Consider the following 20560-nt stretch of genomic DNA (forward strand, 5'->3'; position numbering starts at 1 on the left):
AACTGAACTATTACAAATAGAAAAACGTTGCGAATTTCTAAAGTGTCTTTATCTGCATAGTTCATCACAGAAATCGGAGTGCAAAGAGCAGGAAGTGCTTCATAAAACCATAAATTAATCACAGTGACTCTTCCAGAATGTTAATTGATGTCCTCTTTATAAAAGCACAATCATTCTTCAAGTGTATGTTTAAACTGTATGTTTAAACTGTATTAATATTGGCTGCAATAAAGGTTGTTATAAGGATAATGTAATAACTCTTTCGCAGATAAAATCCTTTCTGATAATTAATATCAAATTATATCGTCAGAAGACACGAATTTTCATTCTGTGTTTTCTTTTGAGTGGTGAGTCAAATCAGTACTTCCCGTCTGAATGCCGACCCGTCAATTAAAGTTCTAGATGGTTTCATTCCCAATCTATTTTGGTAAGTGTACATCGCCGAGATCGTGTAGTCCTTTTCGGACAGACAGCCGAGTGTGCAGTATTAATATAACAGCAGGCATGCATTATACCTGGCTTGTTAGGTAGATTATTTGCTGGTTACGTATCTTTAAAAAAATCCATAACTTTTAGTGAAACTTTTAGTGATAAATTAATAAGTGAAGCAGATTCTTACGCTTTATCAAATAGATTGACAGATTACGCAGAGTAATAATTGTTTGCATGAAATCGCGAAAATCAAATGAATAAAACGTAAAGCGATTTTGCAACTTGACACAATAAAAATAAATAGATGGCAATGGTCCGTCACAAGCAGAATTTTCACAAAAAAACGATGAAATAACTTGTCACCTGTCAATAGCGCGCTTATCCTCCATGTTATTTATTACATGCCCTTAAAACCGAAAAGAGGCGATTTACAGTGTCGGAGTAGCAATGCCTTTGCCAATCGGTTTTGACTTGTTTTTAACGTCATAATTTAAAAAAGTGAGTAAATTACAAATTAATTCTCCAACCTTTAAACGAATTACCGTACCACTTTTGTTACATAGTGGAATGGAACAAATGCGGATCAAATATTGCCTTCTCGCCCGTGTTTTTTTTAACCAGCAATAAACTAGAATACCATGAGGATATTGGCGTACCGCAGTTTATTTGGCGACAAAGCTTTGGGGACAGTTGGCGAAGCTGTGATCTAGCTCCTACCGCTCAATATAAGATGCATCAAGTAATCTAGATTCTTTGACAAAAAAATACCCGAGCATTTTCCATAATTATCTACATATCAATATTATGAACTCAAACTCCAAAACGAAATAGGATTATCTCTCAGAAAACAATTATCCAGTACATTAGAGAAATTAACAAGGTTTTCTTAAAATGTTTTGACGCCAGATTGTCGATAATACATAAAGTCGCTATTATTGTACTGGTAAATTCAAGAGATGTGACCTAAATAGCCACTTAAAAACACAACTCAATTTGTACTCAACCGATTGAAAAACGCTTAATGACGTTATATTATGAAAACATTTCAAGACTTACCAAAGGATACCAAATACATTAGCCGTTGACTGTAAAATATAATGTTATACTTCCAGAGAGGCCTTAAAGCCTCCTGATTACTAGGTTGCATTTCTTGATTAAACACAGGGGATTTGTGGCAACAAAATTAAAGGAACCCACAAAAAAACACGCTTTAGAAAAATAAAACTTTGAACATTCATTATCTATGCTATGATTAAAGTCGGTACTTAAATATTTATTTCAAGCAAAAAACTAGGAATTACAGACAACAGAATAAAATGAAAACACTTAAACATGCAACAAATTTTAACACTTTCTTGAGGAGTTTATGCTGAAAAACACTAATTCTTTCACTTTTCTCTGTCGGAGCTTATTTTTTGCTAACAAAGATTAAACCAATACCCTTTGCAGGAAAGTTATGTATAATGTCTGTTCTGCTGCACAATATTTAATGCGAATATAGAGTAACAACTGCCATGTTCTATATACCAATTCGCAGAAATTAGATGAGCATATAAATGTTAAGCATGCCAGCAAAGTAATTGGCAAGAGAAGAAATATCTGTTTAAAACAAACTATGATTTGCAATTCAAAAACGGCTAGTTATCGTTCTGAAGAAAGGCCATCGCCCTGAAACGTTAACTCTGTTTCTCTCTTCACAAATGCTGCCTGACCTGCTGAGTGTTTCGAGCATTTTCTGTTTTTATTTTAGTTATCGTTCATGATCACATGGTTTTAAAATATTTATTCAAATATTTCTGTTCGTAATTTCATTAAATGCTCAATTAAAATGAATGATTTACTAGTTTAATGGAATGCATCGTCAAGAAAATAGTGACACGTTTCAGATAAACATATAAACAAATACCATGCATGGCCCTTCTGATTCTATAAAAAAATAAAGTTAATATTTAAAAGCTGACTGTTCGAGACAGAACCGAATGCTCTCAATTATTCCATACAGCATTTGGAAATGTGAAACATTTCACAAACTACAGGTTGGTGTTGTTTATTATATGTAGTGTCAGCTGTGGCTCAGTTAGTAGCACTCTCGCCGCTGAGTCATAATGGTTGTGGGTTCACAGTCCCACTCCAGGGGACTTGAGCAGATAAATCTAGGCTGACACTCCAGTGCAGTGCTGAGGGAGTGCTGCACTGTCGGAGGTGCCGTCTTTTGGATGAGTCGTTAAACTGAGGGTCTGCTCTCTCAGGTGGACCTAAAAGATCCCATGGCACTATTTCGAAGAAGAGCAGGGGAGTTAACTCCGGTGTCCTGGCCAATATTTATCCCTCAACCAACATACAAAAACAGATTATCTGGTCATTATCACATTGCTGTTTGTGGGACCTTGCTGTGCAAATTGGCTGCTGTGTTTCCCACATTTGAGACGTCCGGTGGTCGTGAAAGGCGCTATATAAATGCAAGTCTTTTTCTTTTATATGTAGGGAATAGAATCTCAACAATATTTATTTCATGCTTAATATTACATTTAATTCGAGGTGAAAGCTCAGTTCCATAATTAATCTGTTCTGTTAGTTAACTGGATGCAGCCCTTCTCCATGTAACACTTCTTTTTCGCTTATCTGTTAGAGTGCAACAATCTTATCCAAATTTCTCTAAACCGATCTAATCTATATCAATGTAAAGCAGCATATGACTCCTGCCAAAAAAATACAGAATTCGTTCTCTTAAACCCACTACGTTTAACTCGTGACATTTATAATAACGACCAAACCTTAAACATATATAAACAGTAATGTTCTTCCAAGACAAACTCTTCATTGCCTTTCAGTTGGGATTATCACAATAAAACATTAATTTTGTAAGGTTCCCTGTAGAAGATGGAAATTGACTTAATGGGCGAACAGAACGGTCAGCTTTTGTGAAAAAGCACTTCAGATAGCGTTTTACATAATCGAACACTTTTAATAAATAATATACATCAAAACCTTTCAAGCATGTATCATCTCTACAAGTCATCAGAAATGGGCGTTAAGAAATGTAATGTCTACATACTACACGAATTTTCCTTTTTTTTTTAAACGACCTATATCATCCATGAGTCCAATATGCAAAGTCTAACCAGTCTGTCTAAAGAGACTCCAAATCTGAAAATTTCAGATACTTTCTTTGGGTCGAGGGAGTTCTGGGGGCGGGGGTAGGATCGCTAAACAATTGTGAAAACTCATACAGAAAAGTTTAGAATTACCGGTGTAATAATGTATACATCTGTGTACTGTCCATTACAGTTTGGTTAAATCAACACTTTGTAAAACATTACATACCCAAATCGTTCAATGTGAACAATTGTAAGCCGGTTGCATAAACAGAAATATAGAGCTGGCTAAAGTAACATAATTAATTCAAAGCAACAGTTTGTTCTTGACTATAGACAGGTGGATACTGGAAAAAAACTGAACTCATCATGTTACCACTTTTCAAGCTTCCTTTTGCAGTTAAAATGTAACGAACATTTTAAACAGATAAAGGGCACACAGACATACATATACCATACCACATCTGATGGCATAATCTCTGGAATATGCTTGATACTTCATTTTATACAGAAAAATAAAAAAGTAACATCAGCGTAACTAGTTCCAATGCTGTTTAGCATCAGTAATATTTACAACTAATTTATCGCATTCATATCAAATACCTAACTAGTGATATAAACAGAAATGAGGAGGAACTGTGAGATAGATCTGTAACCCACCCCCCGATACCGATTATAACTTACCGGTGATTTTGTTATTCATGGGTTATCAGTTCAGCCCACTTGTCATACAGTGCTTTTCACGATCCACCTTCTATAAATAACATGTTTATATTTGTTTTATATTCAAAATTACGAAAGCAGTTTATCATAAGTTTCTTAAAATAAAGAACATGATTCATTTTACCGAGAAAATGTTAAAATGTTACTGATAAATAGCTTTGCTTTATAGCTTTGCTGTGTATTTCACTTTTGATATAAGGAATATTAACTGTTTCCCTTTGCATTTATTTACAGCAGGGATTGCGCAAAGAGGGCAACAAGTTTATGGATTTAAATGTTTAATTTGAGCGATATAATTTCCTTTTAAAATGTTCCCTAAATAGTCTAATTTGTTAAATGATTGTCTACATAATTGTAACAGCGCTTCAAAAAGTAATTCACTGCATCGACTCCTTTGACAGTTTGGACAACGTGATAAGACACTAAATAAACGCAAGTATATCTATTTTTTAGCGTCGTAGTTCAGTACAATGGAGCCAAAATAGTCTCGACTACTGTCACAACCGTTTATTTTTCTTAAGCGCAGTCAATACTGAAATGCGTGGTATAGTATTGATCAATTTATTTCAAAGAATCGAAGATATAAAAGATTGCCCGCATGTCGTTAATAGCGGAGAGAAAAGGGCTATAGTAATTTTCCACTATAAGTTTCTGCACTTGTTTTTTTCCATTTATAGGATTATGAGGTTTTATGTTTCAGATGCTGTAATGTTCAGTTTTCATACATATAGAACTAAAACATACTTAAAAAGAGAAATTGAAGCAAAGGTGCAGTAATCAGGTGAATCTGAAAATGACAGTTACAGCAGTACAACTCGGCGTTCAGCCAAGTTAGTCTGAGCACTGCACAAATGTTCATTTCCTTGCGTCAAAGTATCACTATCAATTACATTGCTTTATCATCATGCAAGGACCTCAATTAAACACATAACAAGAATTCTATTGTGGCAGAGTAAATCATCAAACTTTAATATTATCGAACACAGGAGACTGAAGTAGAACCATGTTTTACTTTTTGATTACGAAGATAAAATTCAAAATACACATCGTGCAGCTCTTTGCAAATAAAACGTTTAGTATACATTACAATGTATTCACATATGAATGTACCCAACTTTAATATTAAAAGTTTTTATTAATTTCAAAGACAAAGTACTTCAATAGCACAAAAGTTATGGAAATAAAATGGAACATTCATATGCTCTCAAAATAAAATCAAATATGACTAATGTGTTTCCAATATTTTCCAATGTCAGTAAACAGTGATGATGTTGTTTGGGTCTTCGATCTCACAGTTCGCAGTATCAGTGATGTTGGAACTAAGGTTGAGAAATATTCTGTACTGACAGAGAGGTGGCAGCTTTCCTTAAATCGTGTTTCTGTGGTGAAAAAAATAGGCAATTTTCAACGCACTTTAAAAATGATGATACGCCTGTTTTTTGTGATGACATTTAGGAATGCCTATCCCTTATTAACCTCCTAAATTTAAAACCAGTCTTCTTCTGTATGGTAGTAGCAAATCAAATGTCAATATCCAAGTCAGATATCCAGGCTAAAGCTTCCCGTGTAACTTGTAGGCTGCCTGCGAATTTCCTCGGAGGGCAGTGCTCAATTATGTGCTCTAGGGTCTGATCAGGCGCTCCGCAGTCGCATGATGGGGATGCTTTAATCTTCCATCTATTACCAGACAGTAATTTGCTGACAACCTCACTACGAAAATTGGGTTCAATAAAGAGAGATCTGTCCAGTATGTAAAGACAATACTAACACAACTTTAAACCTAAATTTGACTTGCTGTGCACAAAAATACACTAAGGTTGCAGTTATGGAGTCGCAAACCAGCTCAGACTAGTAACTACAGTATCTGTTCACAGCGAGCTGTACCTTATAACACTGAGCTACCATTTTGAATGTCGGATCAAGTGGATATCTCTGCACTTGTGCTCCACTCTCAATCATTGAATTTTAAATGCATTGGGAGCATGGAAACTAAGTAAAAAGAACATAGCTGTGCTAAAGTTGCAATATAAACACACCTTAAACTTGTTTTTCATTAGAAAATGTGCTGTTATAGAGTACAAATCAACAATAATAACTTGTATTTATATAATGCCTTAAAGGTAGTAAAATGTCTCAAGACACTTCACAGGATCATAATCAGAAAAAATGGACACGAGCCAAAGAAGGAGACATTAGGATAGGGGACCAAAGGCTTGGTCAGAGGTACATTTTAAGAAGTGTTTCAAAAGGAGAAGAGAGGTATGGAGTGGCTTAAGCAGGGAATTCCAGACCTTAGGGCTTAGACAGCTAAAAGCATGGCCACCAATGGTGGAGCAAATGAAGTGGAGGATGCACAAGAGGCCAGAGTTGGAAAAACAGAGGTCCCGGAGGGTTGTAGGGATGCAGAAAGGTAGAGAGATAGGAAGGGGCATGGAGGGATTTGAACATGAGTATGGGAATTTTAAAATCAAGATATTGGTGGATGCCAATGTAGGTCAGCAAAACCAGATGGGGCAATTAAAATGGAGCGAGAGATTTATCCACTCCTTTCCTGCCCTGATCTGGGTGACTGCAATTTTAAATTGCAGGCAGAAAGGACATCTGCCCCAGGCCAGCGGGGTCCTCCTTAAATATGCAGGAGAGGGTTGATGAAGATAGTGCGGTTGATGTATATATGAACTTCCAAAAGGTGTTTGATAAAGTACCACATAATGCACTTGTGAGCAACATTAAAGCCCATGGGATTAAAGGGACAGTGGCAGCATGGATACAAAATTGGCTAGGGGACAGAAAGCAGAGAGTGGTGGTGAATGGCTGTTTTTCATACTGGAGGGAAGTATACAGTGGTGTTCCGCAAGGGTTGGTATTAGGACCATTGCTCTTTTTGATATACATTAATGAACTGGACTTGGGTATACAGGACATAATTTCAAAGTTTTCAGATGATACGAAACTGACATTTTGGTACATTTTGGTAGGGAGAACGAGAAGCAATATGAACTAAATGGTACAATTTTAAAGGGGGTGCAGGAACAGAGGGACCTGGGGGTGTATGAACGCAAATCTTTAAGAGTGGCAGGACAAGTTGAGTAGGCTTTTAAAAAAGCATCTGGAAATCTTGGCTTTATTAAATGAGGAATAGAGTACAAAAGCAAGGAAGTTATGACAAACCTTTATAAAACACTGGTTAGGCCTCAGCTGGAGTATTGTGTTCAATTCTGGGCACCACACTTTAGAAAGGATGTCAAGGTCTTGGACAGGGTGTAAAAGAGATTTACAAGAATGATACATGGGATGATGGAAAAGGAAATCCTGTTTGACAAACCTATTGGAGGTCTTTGAGGATGTAACTAGTGGAGTAGACAAAGGGGAACTGGTAGATGTGGTGTATCTGGATTTTCAGAAGGCCTTTGAAAAGGTCCCACACAAGAGGTTGGTGAACAAAATTAGGGCACATGGAATTGGGGGTAATATACTAGCATGGATTGAGAATTGGTTAACAGACAGAAAACAAAGAGTAGGGATAAACGGGTCTTTTTCAGGATGGCAGGCTGTGACTAGTGGGGTACCACAAGGATTGGTACTTGGGCCCCAGCTATTCACAATCTATATCAATGATTTGGATGAGGGGACTAAATGTAACATTTCCAAATTTGCTGATGACACAAAGCTAGGTGGCAGTGTCAGATGTGAAGAGGCTTCAAGGGGATCTTGACAGACTCAGTGAATGGGCGAGAACATGGCAGATGGAATATAATGTGGATAAATGTGAAGTTATCCACTTTGGTAGAAAAAACAAAGGCAGAGTATTTCCTAAATGGTGAAAGATTGGGGAATGCAGATGCTCAAAGGGACCTGGGTGTCCTTGTACATGAGTCACTGAAAGTGAATGCGCAGGTTCAAGAAGGCAAATGGTGTGTTGGCCTTCATTACAAGAGGATTTGTGTACAGGAGTAAAGAAATCTTACTCCAATTATATAGGGCCTTGGTAAGACCACACCTGGAGTACTGGTTTCCTTAAAGGGGCCAAGTCCAAATTGATTTTGACAGTTCTGTTGTCAGTGTTCTACAGCATTGAGGTGCTGCAAACACTGACAAGCACTGCACAAAGGTACACGGCTGCACCCAGGCTCTTATGGCGGGAGTCACAGCACGCAGGGAGATTCTCCTCCCTCTCCCAGAAATACGAGAAAACCAAGGGTGTGGCGAGAATGAGGAACTTAAAGAAATTATTATTAGTAAAAAAAAGTACTAGCAAAATTAATGGGACTAAAAGTTGATAAATCCCAAGGACCGGATGACTTACATCCTAGGGTTTTGAAAGAGGTGGCCATTGGAATAGTGGACACATTGGTAGTCATCTTCCAAAATTCTATAGATTCTGGAACAGTTCCTGCAGATTGGAGGATAGCAAATGTAACCCCGCTATTTAAGAAAGGAGGGAGAGATAACGCGGAACTACTGACCTATTAGCCTCACAGCAGTAGTTGGGAAAATGCTGGAATTTATTATAAAGGATACAATAACTGGGCACTTATAAACTAATAGTAAGATTGGGCAGAGTCAACATGGATTAATGAAAGGGAAATCCTGTTTGACAAACTATTGGAGTTCTTTGAGGATGTAACTAGTGGAGTAGACAAAGGGGAACCGGTAGATGTGGTGTATTTGGATTTTCAGAAGGCCTTCGATAAGTTCCCACACAAGAGGTTGGTGAACAAAATTAGGGCACATGGAATTGGGGGTAATATACTAGCATGGATTGAGAATTGGTTAACAGACAGAAAACAAAGAGTAGGGATAAACGGGTCTTTTTCAGGATGGCAGGCTGTACATAAGTCACTGAAAGTGAATGTACAGGTGCAGCAAGCCATTAGGAAGGCAAATGGTATGCTGGCCTTCATTACAAGAGGATTTGAGTACAGGAGTAAAGAAGTCTTACTCCAATTATATAGGGCCTTGGTGAGGCCACACCTGGAGTACTGTGTACAATTTTGGTCGCCTTACCTAAGGAAGGATATACTTGCCATAGAGGGAGTGCAACGAAGGTTCATGAAATTGATTCCTGGGATGGCAGGACTGTCATATGAGAAGAGATTGAGTAAACTAGGCCTGTATTCTCTTGAATTCAGAAGAATGAAAGGGGATCTCATTGAAGCATACAAAAATTATTACAGGGCTTGATAGGATGGATGCTGGGAGAATGTTTCCCTTGACTGGGGAGTCTAGAACCAGGGGCCACAGCCTCAAGATAAAGGGTAGGCCATTCAGGACTGAGATGAGAAGACATTTCTTCACACAGAGGGTGGTGAATCTTTGGAATTCTCTACCCCAGAGGGCTGTGGAGGCTCAGTCATTGGGTATATTCAAAACAGAAGTAGATAGATTTCTGACTAGTAAGGGCATCAAGGGATATGGCAATAGGGCCGGTGAATGGAGTTGAGGCAGAAGATCAGCCATGATCGCATTGAATGGCGGAGCAGGCTTGAAGGGCTGAATGGCCTACTCCCGCTCCTATTTCTTATGTTCTTATGTTCTTATGTTCAGTGCTGACAGACCCGACACCTGGGAGACTCCCGTGGAGGCGGGTTGACAGTGGGTTCCCTACCTGTCAATCTATGCTATTTTGACAGCTGACCCACCTCCAAACCCGCCCTATGAGCACCGGCAAAATTCAGCCCTTAGTAGCAGACTTTTGGATGAGCTGAAGTTAACAGTGTAGAAGATTGGAGGTCAGCCATTACAGCATTGGAATAGTTGAATGCAGAGGTGACAAAGGCATGAATGAGGTTTTCAGCAGCAGGTGGACTGAGGCAGAGGCAAGAGATGTTACAGAGGTGGAAGTAGGTCGTCTTTGTGATGGAAAGTATATAGAGGCGGAAGCGCAGCTTGGGGTCATATAGGACGTCGAGGTTGAAAACAGTCTGGTTCAATCCGCAAAGTGGGGAGAGAGATGGAATCAATGGCAAATGTACGGAGTTTAGGGTGGAGGCTTCAGTCTTCCTAATGTTTAACTGGGTGAAATTACAGCTCATCCAGGACAGGATGTCAAACAAGCAGATTGACAGCACAGAGGGGTAGAGAAAGGTGATAGAGACACAGAGCTGAATGTTGTCAGCATACATGTCTTCGGATGATGTTGTCAAGTATGTAGATGATTTGGGAACCAAGGATAGATCCCTGGGATTCTTCAGAAGTAACAGTATGGGGGCAGAAAGAGAAGCCATTGCTGGAGATGCTGTGACTACAATTGGATAGGTAAGAATGGAACCAGGCAAGGGCAGTCCCACAGAGCTGGACAACGGAAGAGAGGTGTTTTGGAGGAGGATGGTGTGATTGATCATATCAATGCCTGTAGAAAGGATGAGGAGGGAAAATGCACCATGGTCACAATCACAGAATATATCATGTGTGACTTTGTTTAGGGCCTTTTCAGTGCTGTGGCAGGGGCTGAAACTTGATTGGAGAAATTTAAACATGGAGTTGTGGAAACATGGGCACAGATTTGGGAGGCAACATACTCAAGGACTTAACTGGAAGAGACGGTTGGAAATGGGTTTGCAAGGACAGAGGGGTTGAGGGTGGGATTTTTGAGGATGGGGCTGATGACGGGTTTTTTGAAGGAGAGGAAACCATGGACAATGTTAGCTAGGATGGGGGTCAGGAAGGAGAGTTGGAATGTCAGCCTTGACACAGTGATAGTACTCTCACCTCTGTGTCAGAAGAGTGCAGATGGGAGTAGGGGAATTCCAGTGGGTAACACCAACTGCTAACTTGCCTCCTTTCAGAAATTCTTCCCACATCAGCAGGAATTCTTCGCATAGCATAGTCGGGACAGAGACCCAGCATTTCCGGGTTCTGCCTGACTTCACACCCCTGCAGGTCCTCTTCTACCCATTTTACTTTGGATCTCTGCCCCAGGCCCCCAGCAATGCAGGGCCTTTGAATCTTGCAGGAGTTTTTATGCTACTGGGAGTTCAGGTGAACACTAACTAAAGAGATGAGATCAGAAGAAGCTTGAAGAAAAATAGCTGTATGAATTTACATAAACTTTCTTAGACATTACATAGAATATTATAGACAAGCAGGTAAGGGAATTGGGGGAAAACTTTCCACTGGCTGGAGTCATACCTAGCACAAAGGGAGATGGTTGTGGTTGTTGGAGGCCAATCATCTCAGCCCCAAACTATCACTGCAGGAGTTCCTGAGGGCAGTGTCCTAGGCCCAACCATCTTCAGCTGCTTCATCAATGACCTTCCCTCCAACATAAGATCAGAAGTGGGGATGGTCACTGATGATTGCAGTGTTCAGTTCCATTCACAACTCCTCAGATAATGAACCCGTCCATGCCTGCATGCAGCAAGACCTGGACAACAGGAAGGAACTGTAAGGTTGGGACAGGCTCCACCAGGATCCTAGCAGGAAGGATAAATAGGGTGGTCACAAGGACTTTAAACTAATAAATGGAGGGGAAGGCTCGGGGGAAATTACAATACAAATAGTAGTTCAAAAACAAACGAAAGGGAAGAGAGTAGAGTAGCAGTCAGAAATTGTACTTTAGGCACTACAGGTAAAAGGAAAACTAAAGGCGATTAAACCAGGAGAGAGAAATAAGAAACATGTGAATAAAGCATCAGAGCTGAAGGACAGGCTAGGGTGTGTGGCCCAAATAAGCATTCTTTATACAAGCGCACAGGGTATAAGAAATAAATTGAATGAACTGCAGGCACAAATTCAAATTGGAGGGTATGACATGGTAGCCATTACTGAGATATGGCTGCAGGACAGTCAGGACTGGGAACTAAATATACCAGATTATCAGGTTTACAGGACAGATAGGGAAAATGGCAGAGGGGGAGGAGTAACCTTAGTGATTAGGGATGAAATCACTTCAAATAATAAGAGAGGATTTAAAGAGAGGTAAAAAGCCAGTGGAGACCTTATGGGTTGAATTAAGAAATAGGAAAGGGTCTAAGACTGTAGTGGGAGTTGTGTATAGACCCCCTGGTAGCAGCTCTGAAGTGCTCGATTGTATAAATGCAGAGATTAGACAAGCGTGTAATAAAGGCAGAGTGGTTTTAATGGGGGATTTAACTTTCATATATATTAGGAAAAGCAGACTAGCGCCTGTCAGAAAGGTAGTGAATTCCTTGAGTGCGCCCAGGATAGTTTTCTGCAATAATATGTCCTAGAGGCAACAAGGGGAAAGCCATATGAGATTTAGTAACGAGTAATGAGCCAGATTTTGTTATCAGCCTAACTGTGCGTGAACATTTATCCAATAGCGATCATAACATGATCGAGTTCAAAGTAGCGTTTGAAAGGGAGAAACACGAAACTACTTTAACAGGATGAGGCAGAAAATGTCCAAAGTAAACTGGGCAAATCTGTTAATGGGCAAAACAACAGAAGATCAGTGGGAGATGTTTAAAAAATTAAATATGATACAGAACCAGTTTATACCCCAGAGGGGCAAGAGCTCTACTTGCCAAAAAAACAGCCATGGACAACTAAAGAGGTGAGGGAAGCGCATACAAAAATGCAAAAAATAGCACAGATCCTGGTGAATGGGAGCGATACAAAGAACAGCAAAGGGACACAAAACAAATAGTAAGAGCTACAAAAATGGAGTATGAAAAGAAACTTGCAAGGGATATCAAAATCAATACGAAGAATTTTTATAGTTATATTATGAAAAAGAGGGTGGTCAGGAGCAATGTTGGCCCCTTAGAAACTGAAAGTGGTGATAGTGGGGAAATGGCGGACATGTTGAATAATTACTTTGTGTCAGTATTTACAGTAGAAGAGAATAGTATGCCAGAAATCCCAAAGAAACTAACATTGAATCGGGGACAGGGACTCAATAAAATTAACATAGGTAAAATAACAGTAATAAAGAAAATAATGGCACTAAGGAGTGACAAATCCCCAGGGCCAGATGGTTTTCATCCCAGGGATTTAAAGGAAGTAGGTGAGCACATTGCAAATGCTCTAACTATAATTTTCCAAAGTTCTCTAGGTTCAGGAACTGTCCATTTAGATTGGAAAATTGTGCACGTCACTCCGCTTTCTAAGAATGGCGAGAGAGGGAAACAAGGGAATTATAGACCAGTTAGCCTAAAATCTGTTGTGGGGAAATTGCTAGAGTCTATGGCCCCGATTTTCTGCCAGCCGTCAGGCGGCTTTTCAGGCTGGCGGGACTGGCCGTCGGGACCCTAATCACCAATTATTGGCATGTTTAATGCCATTTTAGGGTGCCCTTGTGATTTTCAGGGGTTCCCCACGCTAAACACGCCTGCGGGGAACCCCGCTGATGAAACCAGGCGTGAAGCTTGCCGGCTTGCTTGCTCTCAGCTGCAGGTCATTCGGGAAAGCTGCGATTTAAAGGGACTGCATTTGTATGTTGAAGGACCTTGTTGTTGCAGGCTTGGGGCTACTTCTTCAAGGCTTAGGCACAGCTGTGGAAGGTTGGAGCCTCACACACTTCTCCAATGTGATCTCCTGGGAAGCCCCTCTCGCCACCCTCACTCAGCGCTTTCTCAGCAGAGGCATCTACCAGAAGCATGGGACGCCTTTTTATCCTTCCCTTCTTGCCATTAGAGGATCTCCAGCAGCAGAGGTGGCAGCAGCAGAACCAGGAACAGCAGGATGAGCACCAGGCTGCTGCTCACTCACCTGAAGCTGCACAGGCCAGAAGGGGCCAGCACTTGAAAGTGGCTTGAGAGCACCTTGCTGCATTTTAGGGGGCCATGGGGACCCGTATCTGCGCTGGCAGTCCTACTCAGAAGGTCTGGTTTCTCTGTTCAATAGATGGCCAACGCTCCTCAAGAGATGTCATTCTCTTATGAGCACTCACCATGTTTTCCGTACCCTGGCGAGTTATCTCCTCCATGGAGGTTGCCAACCTTTCCATGGTGATTCGTTCCTGCGCCAATGACTCCACAAAGGCTCTGCTCATGGTCACTATGGACTCCTCCATTCGCTCCACACTCGTAGCGACCCTGGAGACAAAACCTGCCAGAGACTCCTGCATCTGTGCATGGAGATCCATCACCTCTTCTCTTGCGGATGGACCCAGAGGCAGAGGGTCGACATGCAGCACAGCTGAGCTGAGTTGGCAGAGTCCTGCGCCCTCCGACGAGGACTCTCCACTGCTGTCTCTGTCTCCAGAATCTGCTGAGGCTCACTTGTGAGCTGTGAAACACCAGGTGACAACATTACTCTATGTCCCGAAGGTCCCCCCGAAGTGTGAGTGTCTGCGCTGGTGCTGGGTGCGCTTACTGACGCTGCGCCCTCAGAGGTTGGAGCTTCCTCTGAGGAGTCTGGCTGCACAGCCTCTTCCTCCTCCACAGTGGGGACAGGGGCTCTGGATGGTCCTGTGGGGGAGTAGAGGAAGGAGTTAGAGATGTGATGCCAAGGTTACATGCACATTCGAGTTGACATCTGCTGACACCTGCATCCATGCAGCCTTGGTCTCAGTGGGAGGCCTCTTCTTGCCTGACCTAGGAAAGAGGACCTCCCTGTGGGCCCTAACCCCATCCAATAATGCCTGCAGTGAAGCTTCGTCGAATTTGGAGGCAGCTCGTGGTCTGGCACCGGCCACAGCTGCTGCAGGCTCCTCTGCCATCCTGTATGGTTCGTTTGGAAGCCAACAGAGGAAGCAATGCTTGCTGTGGACCTTGAAAGCACCATGAATGATGACATCATACTGTGGGGCTTCCTGACTGGAAATGGACAATTAGCAAGGCTGCCCACACGCTGGAAATTAATTGGCCACTTGAGAGAAAATTGCGTGCAGCTGGCTGACCCATTTTTTTGTGTGTCAGAACCCCACATTCGGGGAATCCGACCATTTCCCACACAATCCACAAAATCGGGCCCTATAATTAAGGATAGGGTGACTGAACACCTCAAAATTTTTCAGTTGATCAGAGAGAGCCAGCATGGATTTGTGAAAGGTAGGTCATGCCTGACAAACCTGATTGAATTTTTTGAAGAGGTGACTAAAGTAATGGATAGGGAAATGTCTATGGATGTTATTTATATGGACTTCAAAAAGGCATTTGATAAGTCCCTCATAAGAGACTGTTATCTAAGGTAGAAGCACACAGAGTTGGGGGCAAATTATTGACCTGGTTAGGAAATTGGCTGAGCGGCAGGAGACAGTAAGTAAGGATAATGGGTAGGTACTCAAATTGGCAGAATGTGACTAGTGGTGTCCCGCAGGGATCTGTGTTGGGGCCTCAACTATTCACAATATTTATTAACGACTTAGATGATGGCATTGAATGTCATATATCCAAATTTGCCGATGACGCAAAGATAGGTGGCAATGAAGGCAGCGCAGATGAAAGCATAACATTACAAAGGGATATTGATAGATTAAGTGAATGGGCAAAACTGTGGCAAATGGATTTCAATGTAAGCAAATGCAAGGTCATCCACTTTGGATCTAAAAAAGATCGAACAGGGTACTTTCTAAAATGGTAAAAATCTAAAAACAGTGGATGTCCAAAGAGACTTGGGGGTTCAGGTACATAGATCATTAAAATGTCATGAACAGGTACAGAAAATAATCAGAAAGGCTAATGGAATGCTGGCCTTTATATCTAGAGGACTAGAGTATAAGGGGGCAGAAGTTATACTGCAGCTATACAAAACCCTGGTTAGACCACACCTGGAGTACTGTGAGCAGTTCTGGGCACCACGCCTTAGGAAGGATATATTGGGCTTGGTGGGAGTGCAGTGTAGGTCTACCAGAATGATACTCGGACTTCAAGGGTTAAGTTATGAGGAGAGATTACACAAATTAGGGTTGTATTTCCTAGAATTTAGAAGATTAAGGGGAGATCTGATCGAAGTTTTCAGGCTATTAAGGGGAACAGATATGGTAGATAGAGAGAAACTATTTACGCTGGTTGGGGATTCTAGGACTAGGGGGCATAGTCTAAAAATTAGAGCCAGGCCGTTCAGGAGTGATATTAGGAAACACATCTACACACAATGGGTGGTAGAAGTTTGATACTCTCTTCCACAAATGGCAATTGATGCTAGATCAATTGTTAATTTTAAATCGGAGATTGATGACTTTTTGTTAACCAAAGGTATTAAGGGATATGGAGTTAGATCGCAGATCAGCCATGATCTCATCGAGTGGCGGAACAGGCTCGAGGGGCTGAATGGCCTACTCCTGTTCCTGTGTTCCTATGTTCCTAACATTCAGGCTTGGGCTGATAAGTGGCAAGTAACATTCGCAATACACAAGTGCCAGGCAATGACCATCGCCAATAAGAGAGAGTCTAGCCACCACCCCTTGACATTCAATGGGATTACCATCGCCAAATCACCCACCATCAACATCCTGGGGATCATCATTGACCAGAATCTTAACTGGACCAGCCACATAAATACTGTGGCTACAAGAGCAGGTCAGAGGTTGCGTATTCTGTGGCGAGTGACTCACCACCTGATTCCGCAAAGCCTTTTCACCATCTACAAGGCACAAGTCAAGAGTGTGATGGAATACTCTCCGCTTGTCTGGATGAGTGCCGCTCCAACACTCAAGAAGCTCGACACCATCCAGGACAAAGCAGCCCACTTGATTGGAACCCCATTCACCACCCTAAACATTCACACCCTCCACCACCAACGCACCATGGCTACAGTGTGTACCATCTACAAGATGCACTTCAGCAACTCGCCAAGGCTTCTTTGACCGCACCTCCCAAACCCACAACCTCTACCACCTAGAAGGACAAGGGCAGCAGGCACATGGGAACACCACCACCTGCAAGTTCCCCTCCAAGTCACATACCATCCTGACTTGGAAACATATCACCGTTCCTTCATAGTCACTGGGTCAAAATCCTGGAACTCCCTCCCTAACAGCACTATGGGAGTACCTCCACCTCACGGACTGCAGTGGTTCAAGGCGGCGGCTCACCACCACCTTCGCAAGGGGAATTAGGGATGAGCAATAAATGCTGGCCTTGCCAGCGATGCCCAAATCCCATGAATGAATTTTTAAAAAATTTGTACACAAGGCCAGAGGAGATCCCAGGAAGAGAGCTTCATGGGTCAATTGAAAGGGATTCCACTCTATGAATGTTCAAATTGCTCGTCACCAGCTGCAATGAATTCTTCATGTGAATGCTCGATTTGCTGGGCGCAGTCACAATGGATTTATCCTGAGGCAATCCAGTTTGTTATCTTTATTCAGGACAGACAAGTGACTGGACAGATTCTGTGCAACAAGGCATACCCTTCACTTCCATGACTCTACTTTGAGTGCCAGCTTCAACAGCTGAACATTGGTACAATGAGGAATATACATTCACCAGAGTGATTATCAAGAGGACTACTGTAGTTCTGGTTCTGGTGTATTAATAGATCAGGAGGGGTACTGAAGAATATTGATGAGCATGTCTCGTATTGTGTTTGCTTGTTGTACCCGACATAACTTGGGCATTCAAAAAGTTCTGAAACTAGAATTTCAGGAGGAAGAAGCCCTGGCTGCTGTGGTAGCAGAAGGACATGGAGGCCAACAGCAGGAAGATCTAGATTTGCAGGAGTCTACTATCCGGGCTGCCAGAGATATTCGTCAACAAATTTTTTGTCATATATTCACATTGGTTCAACATCACTCTGCTGACTACACACTCATTGCAACATCTCTCCAGCGTTTACGGCTCCTCAAATCCTTTCATATGAAAACATCTGTTTTTAGGATCTCACAAACCAATCATGCCACATCCCCTCAACAATACCTCACAGAGTAGCTCATTGAACAACACGGCCAAGTCATACATAAACATCTCTTCAATGATTGTTCTCAATGACACAATCCGTATTAATTCACGACTAGCTATCACCATGCTTCTCCTGGATGCCTAGACATGCTTTCCTATGACATATCCTAGTGTTTCTTCTAGATTCAAACTGAGGGCCAGTGTCATGAGAGATGGTTGGCTACACATGTGGACCATGCACCTTTTGGGACTGTGGTGGCCACTGTCTTATGACAGCTGAGTCTTAGGAAGGACCCGCTGTGCATTAGGTCTGTGCTGCAGCTGTCTGGGGAGGCTGGCTTTGACTCCTATTTGCTACTTAAGTAGGCTCTGAGGGGATTGATGGGAGAGATGGCATGTGCTGCTATCCTGAGAGAGAGCTGCATCATGTTGGAGGACTTCAGCTATGCTGGGCTCAGAGGGCAGATGGCCACTTATCAATGGGAAGGCTGTTCTAATGGCTCCCACATGATGCAGAAAGTCCCAAGGGTGGATCACTTACAACTCGACCTTAAATGTTTGAAACCTGGAAGGCAAGTGCTCTCTTGTCTATCCCCACCCCTCTCCCAGCCTCAAGGGCTACAGTCTGCTTCTGATGAGGAGACACCAACTTGTCCTAGGCGATGCCTGCAGGGCAGACAGCAGTAGATTGCAATGAATATAATACATACTCCATTGATATCTGCAATAGAAATTATTCTTCCATGATGTTACTATACATGATCTTCTGCGCATCTTGGGAGATGCCTCCACATAGGTGTGATGGTTGTTGAATATCCTTTTTTTCAGAGCAGGACCTATGCAATCGGAGTCCACTGGCTCCTTAGCCAAGGGTAGCAGTCTCTGCAGCCTATATTCAGGAATGGCAGAGTCCTCTTCCACTCCTCGGCTCCCTTGTGCTCTATGACTTTCCCAGTGCTAATTACTCATTCCTGTAGTGATCAATAACATGTCATTCTGTGGTGGACACTAGGTGGAGCAGTAGAGCTGTATATAGCTGTATGTATAAGACTACACTACCCAGCTATACATTATATTAAGACTACATTACCCATGAGGCTAGGCTACCCACAAGGCAGCAGTCAAGATGGAAGCCTCTACAAGATGCTGTACAAGTCCATATGTGCTCAATAAAACAACTAGCAAAAGCTAGCTGTGTTCATAATAAGAATGTCTATTTATTAATGAACATAACATGGTACCAGGGTGGTGAAGATCTGCTGAAAATTGTGAAAAGCGACATGGAGAATTTGAAGACACCAGAGTGTTTGAAACTCACAGAAAAAATCGACTACAATTGGCAGACTTTTAAACAGCAATTCGAACTCTACATTGCAGCCATCGGATTCGGTACGAAGCCAGACGCAAGGAAGATAGCGTTGCTGCTTACGGTTGCAGGCCCACAGGCGATAGAGGTATTTAATACATTTGTATTTAATCCAGCGGAGAACAGAGACAAATTAGACGATGTGCTACAGAAATTTGATGCACATTGTTCTCCCAAAAAGAATGAGACGTATGAAAGATACATCTTCCGTTCTCGGACACAGCAACAAAATGAGACTTTTGATAGCTTTATAACTGATCTGAAACTGAAAGCACAGACATGTAATTTCTCTGAGCTCAAAGCATCCATGATTCGTGACCAGATTGTGTTTGGTATTCATGATAAAAAAGTCAAGGAACGTCTGTTGAGAGAAACCGAACTAAATTTGGAAAATGCGGTGAAAATATGCCAAGCCAGCGAGCTAGCTCGAAATCACGTGAAGACTTTCAGTGAAATCAATAATGATGCGAATGTAATGAGTGATAATGCTGCTGTCGGTGCTGTGTCCTACAAGGGGAAGAAACGTGGGCAGAACAGAAATGAAAAGCAATCGGAGGATGAAATTTTTAATTGTAAACGCTGTGGTTACAAACAGCAGTTAAGACAATGCCCAGCGTTTGGAAAAATGTGCACAAAGTGTAATGGAAAGAATCACTTTGCCAAACAATGCTTTTCAAAAGTAAAAACGACAAAAGGGCAATGAGTTAATGTGATTGAGGACACTGATTTAAGTGAGACATTTTTTGTAGGAATGGTGTCATGTGACGATATCAAAAAAGATACAGAAAATGTGCAGCCCTCAGAAATAGACAATGCTGAACATAAAGTTAATGCAGTAAAAGAGGACAAATGGATGATCCCACTGCAGATAAATGGAGCATTAGTTACATTGAAACTGGACACTGGGGCAAAAGCAAACTTAATCAGTATGAGTGACATTAACAATATGAAAGAAAAGCCCAAAATACAGAAAAAGTCAGTACTACTGAAGGACTATAATGGACAGAAAATAGATAGCTTAGATGTATGCAGACTTAAAGTGACAGTCAAAGACAAAGTGCATCATCTCATGTTTTCTGTTGTGGCTGAAAGACTTGATTCGATACTAGGTGACAAAGCTTGTGAAGACTTAGAACTGGTCAAGAGAGTCTACCGTATAAACTGTGCCATAAGCAGACCAGATGACTCAGGTGATG

At 41.7% G+C, this 20560-nt stretch overlaps 1 protein-coding gene across 4 annotated transcripts in view; it reads right to left on the reverse strand.

Annotated features, from left to right (window-relative positions):
• The window catches only part of ppp1r42 (protein phosphatase 1, regulatory subunit 42), a 152047-nt gene that overhangs the window by 1130 nt on the left and 130357 nt on the right, over positions 1-20560 (reverse strand). For 3 of the 4 annotated variants that reach the window (XM_085993095.1, XM_085993094.1, XM_085993096.1), the window contains exon 10: positions 5199-5629. The exons of the other annotated variant lie outside the window; for it this stretch is intronic. In XM_085993095.1, the coding sequence (XP_085849221.1) occupies positions 5570-5629 (60 nt within the window). In that variant the 3' untranslated portion in view covers positions 5199-5569. Of the gene's footprint in view, positions 1-5198; positions 5630-20560 lie in introns of those variants that run through there. 4 annotated transcript variants of the gene reach the window in all.

Source organism: Somniosus microcephalus, chromosome 7 (genome assembly GCF_052327205.1).
Source record: "Somniosus microcephalus isolate GS21.2 chromosome 7, FLI_Smic_1.0, whole genome shotgun sequence".
Taxonomy (NCBI): Eukaryota; Metazoa; Chordata; class Chondrichthyes; order Squaliformes; family Somniosidae; genus Somniosus; species Somniosus microcephalus.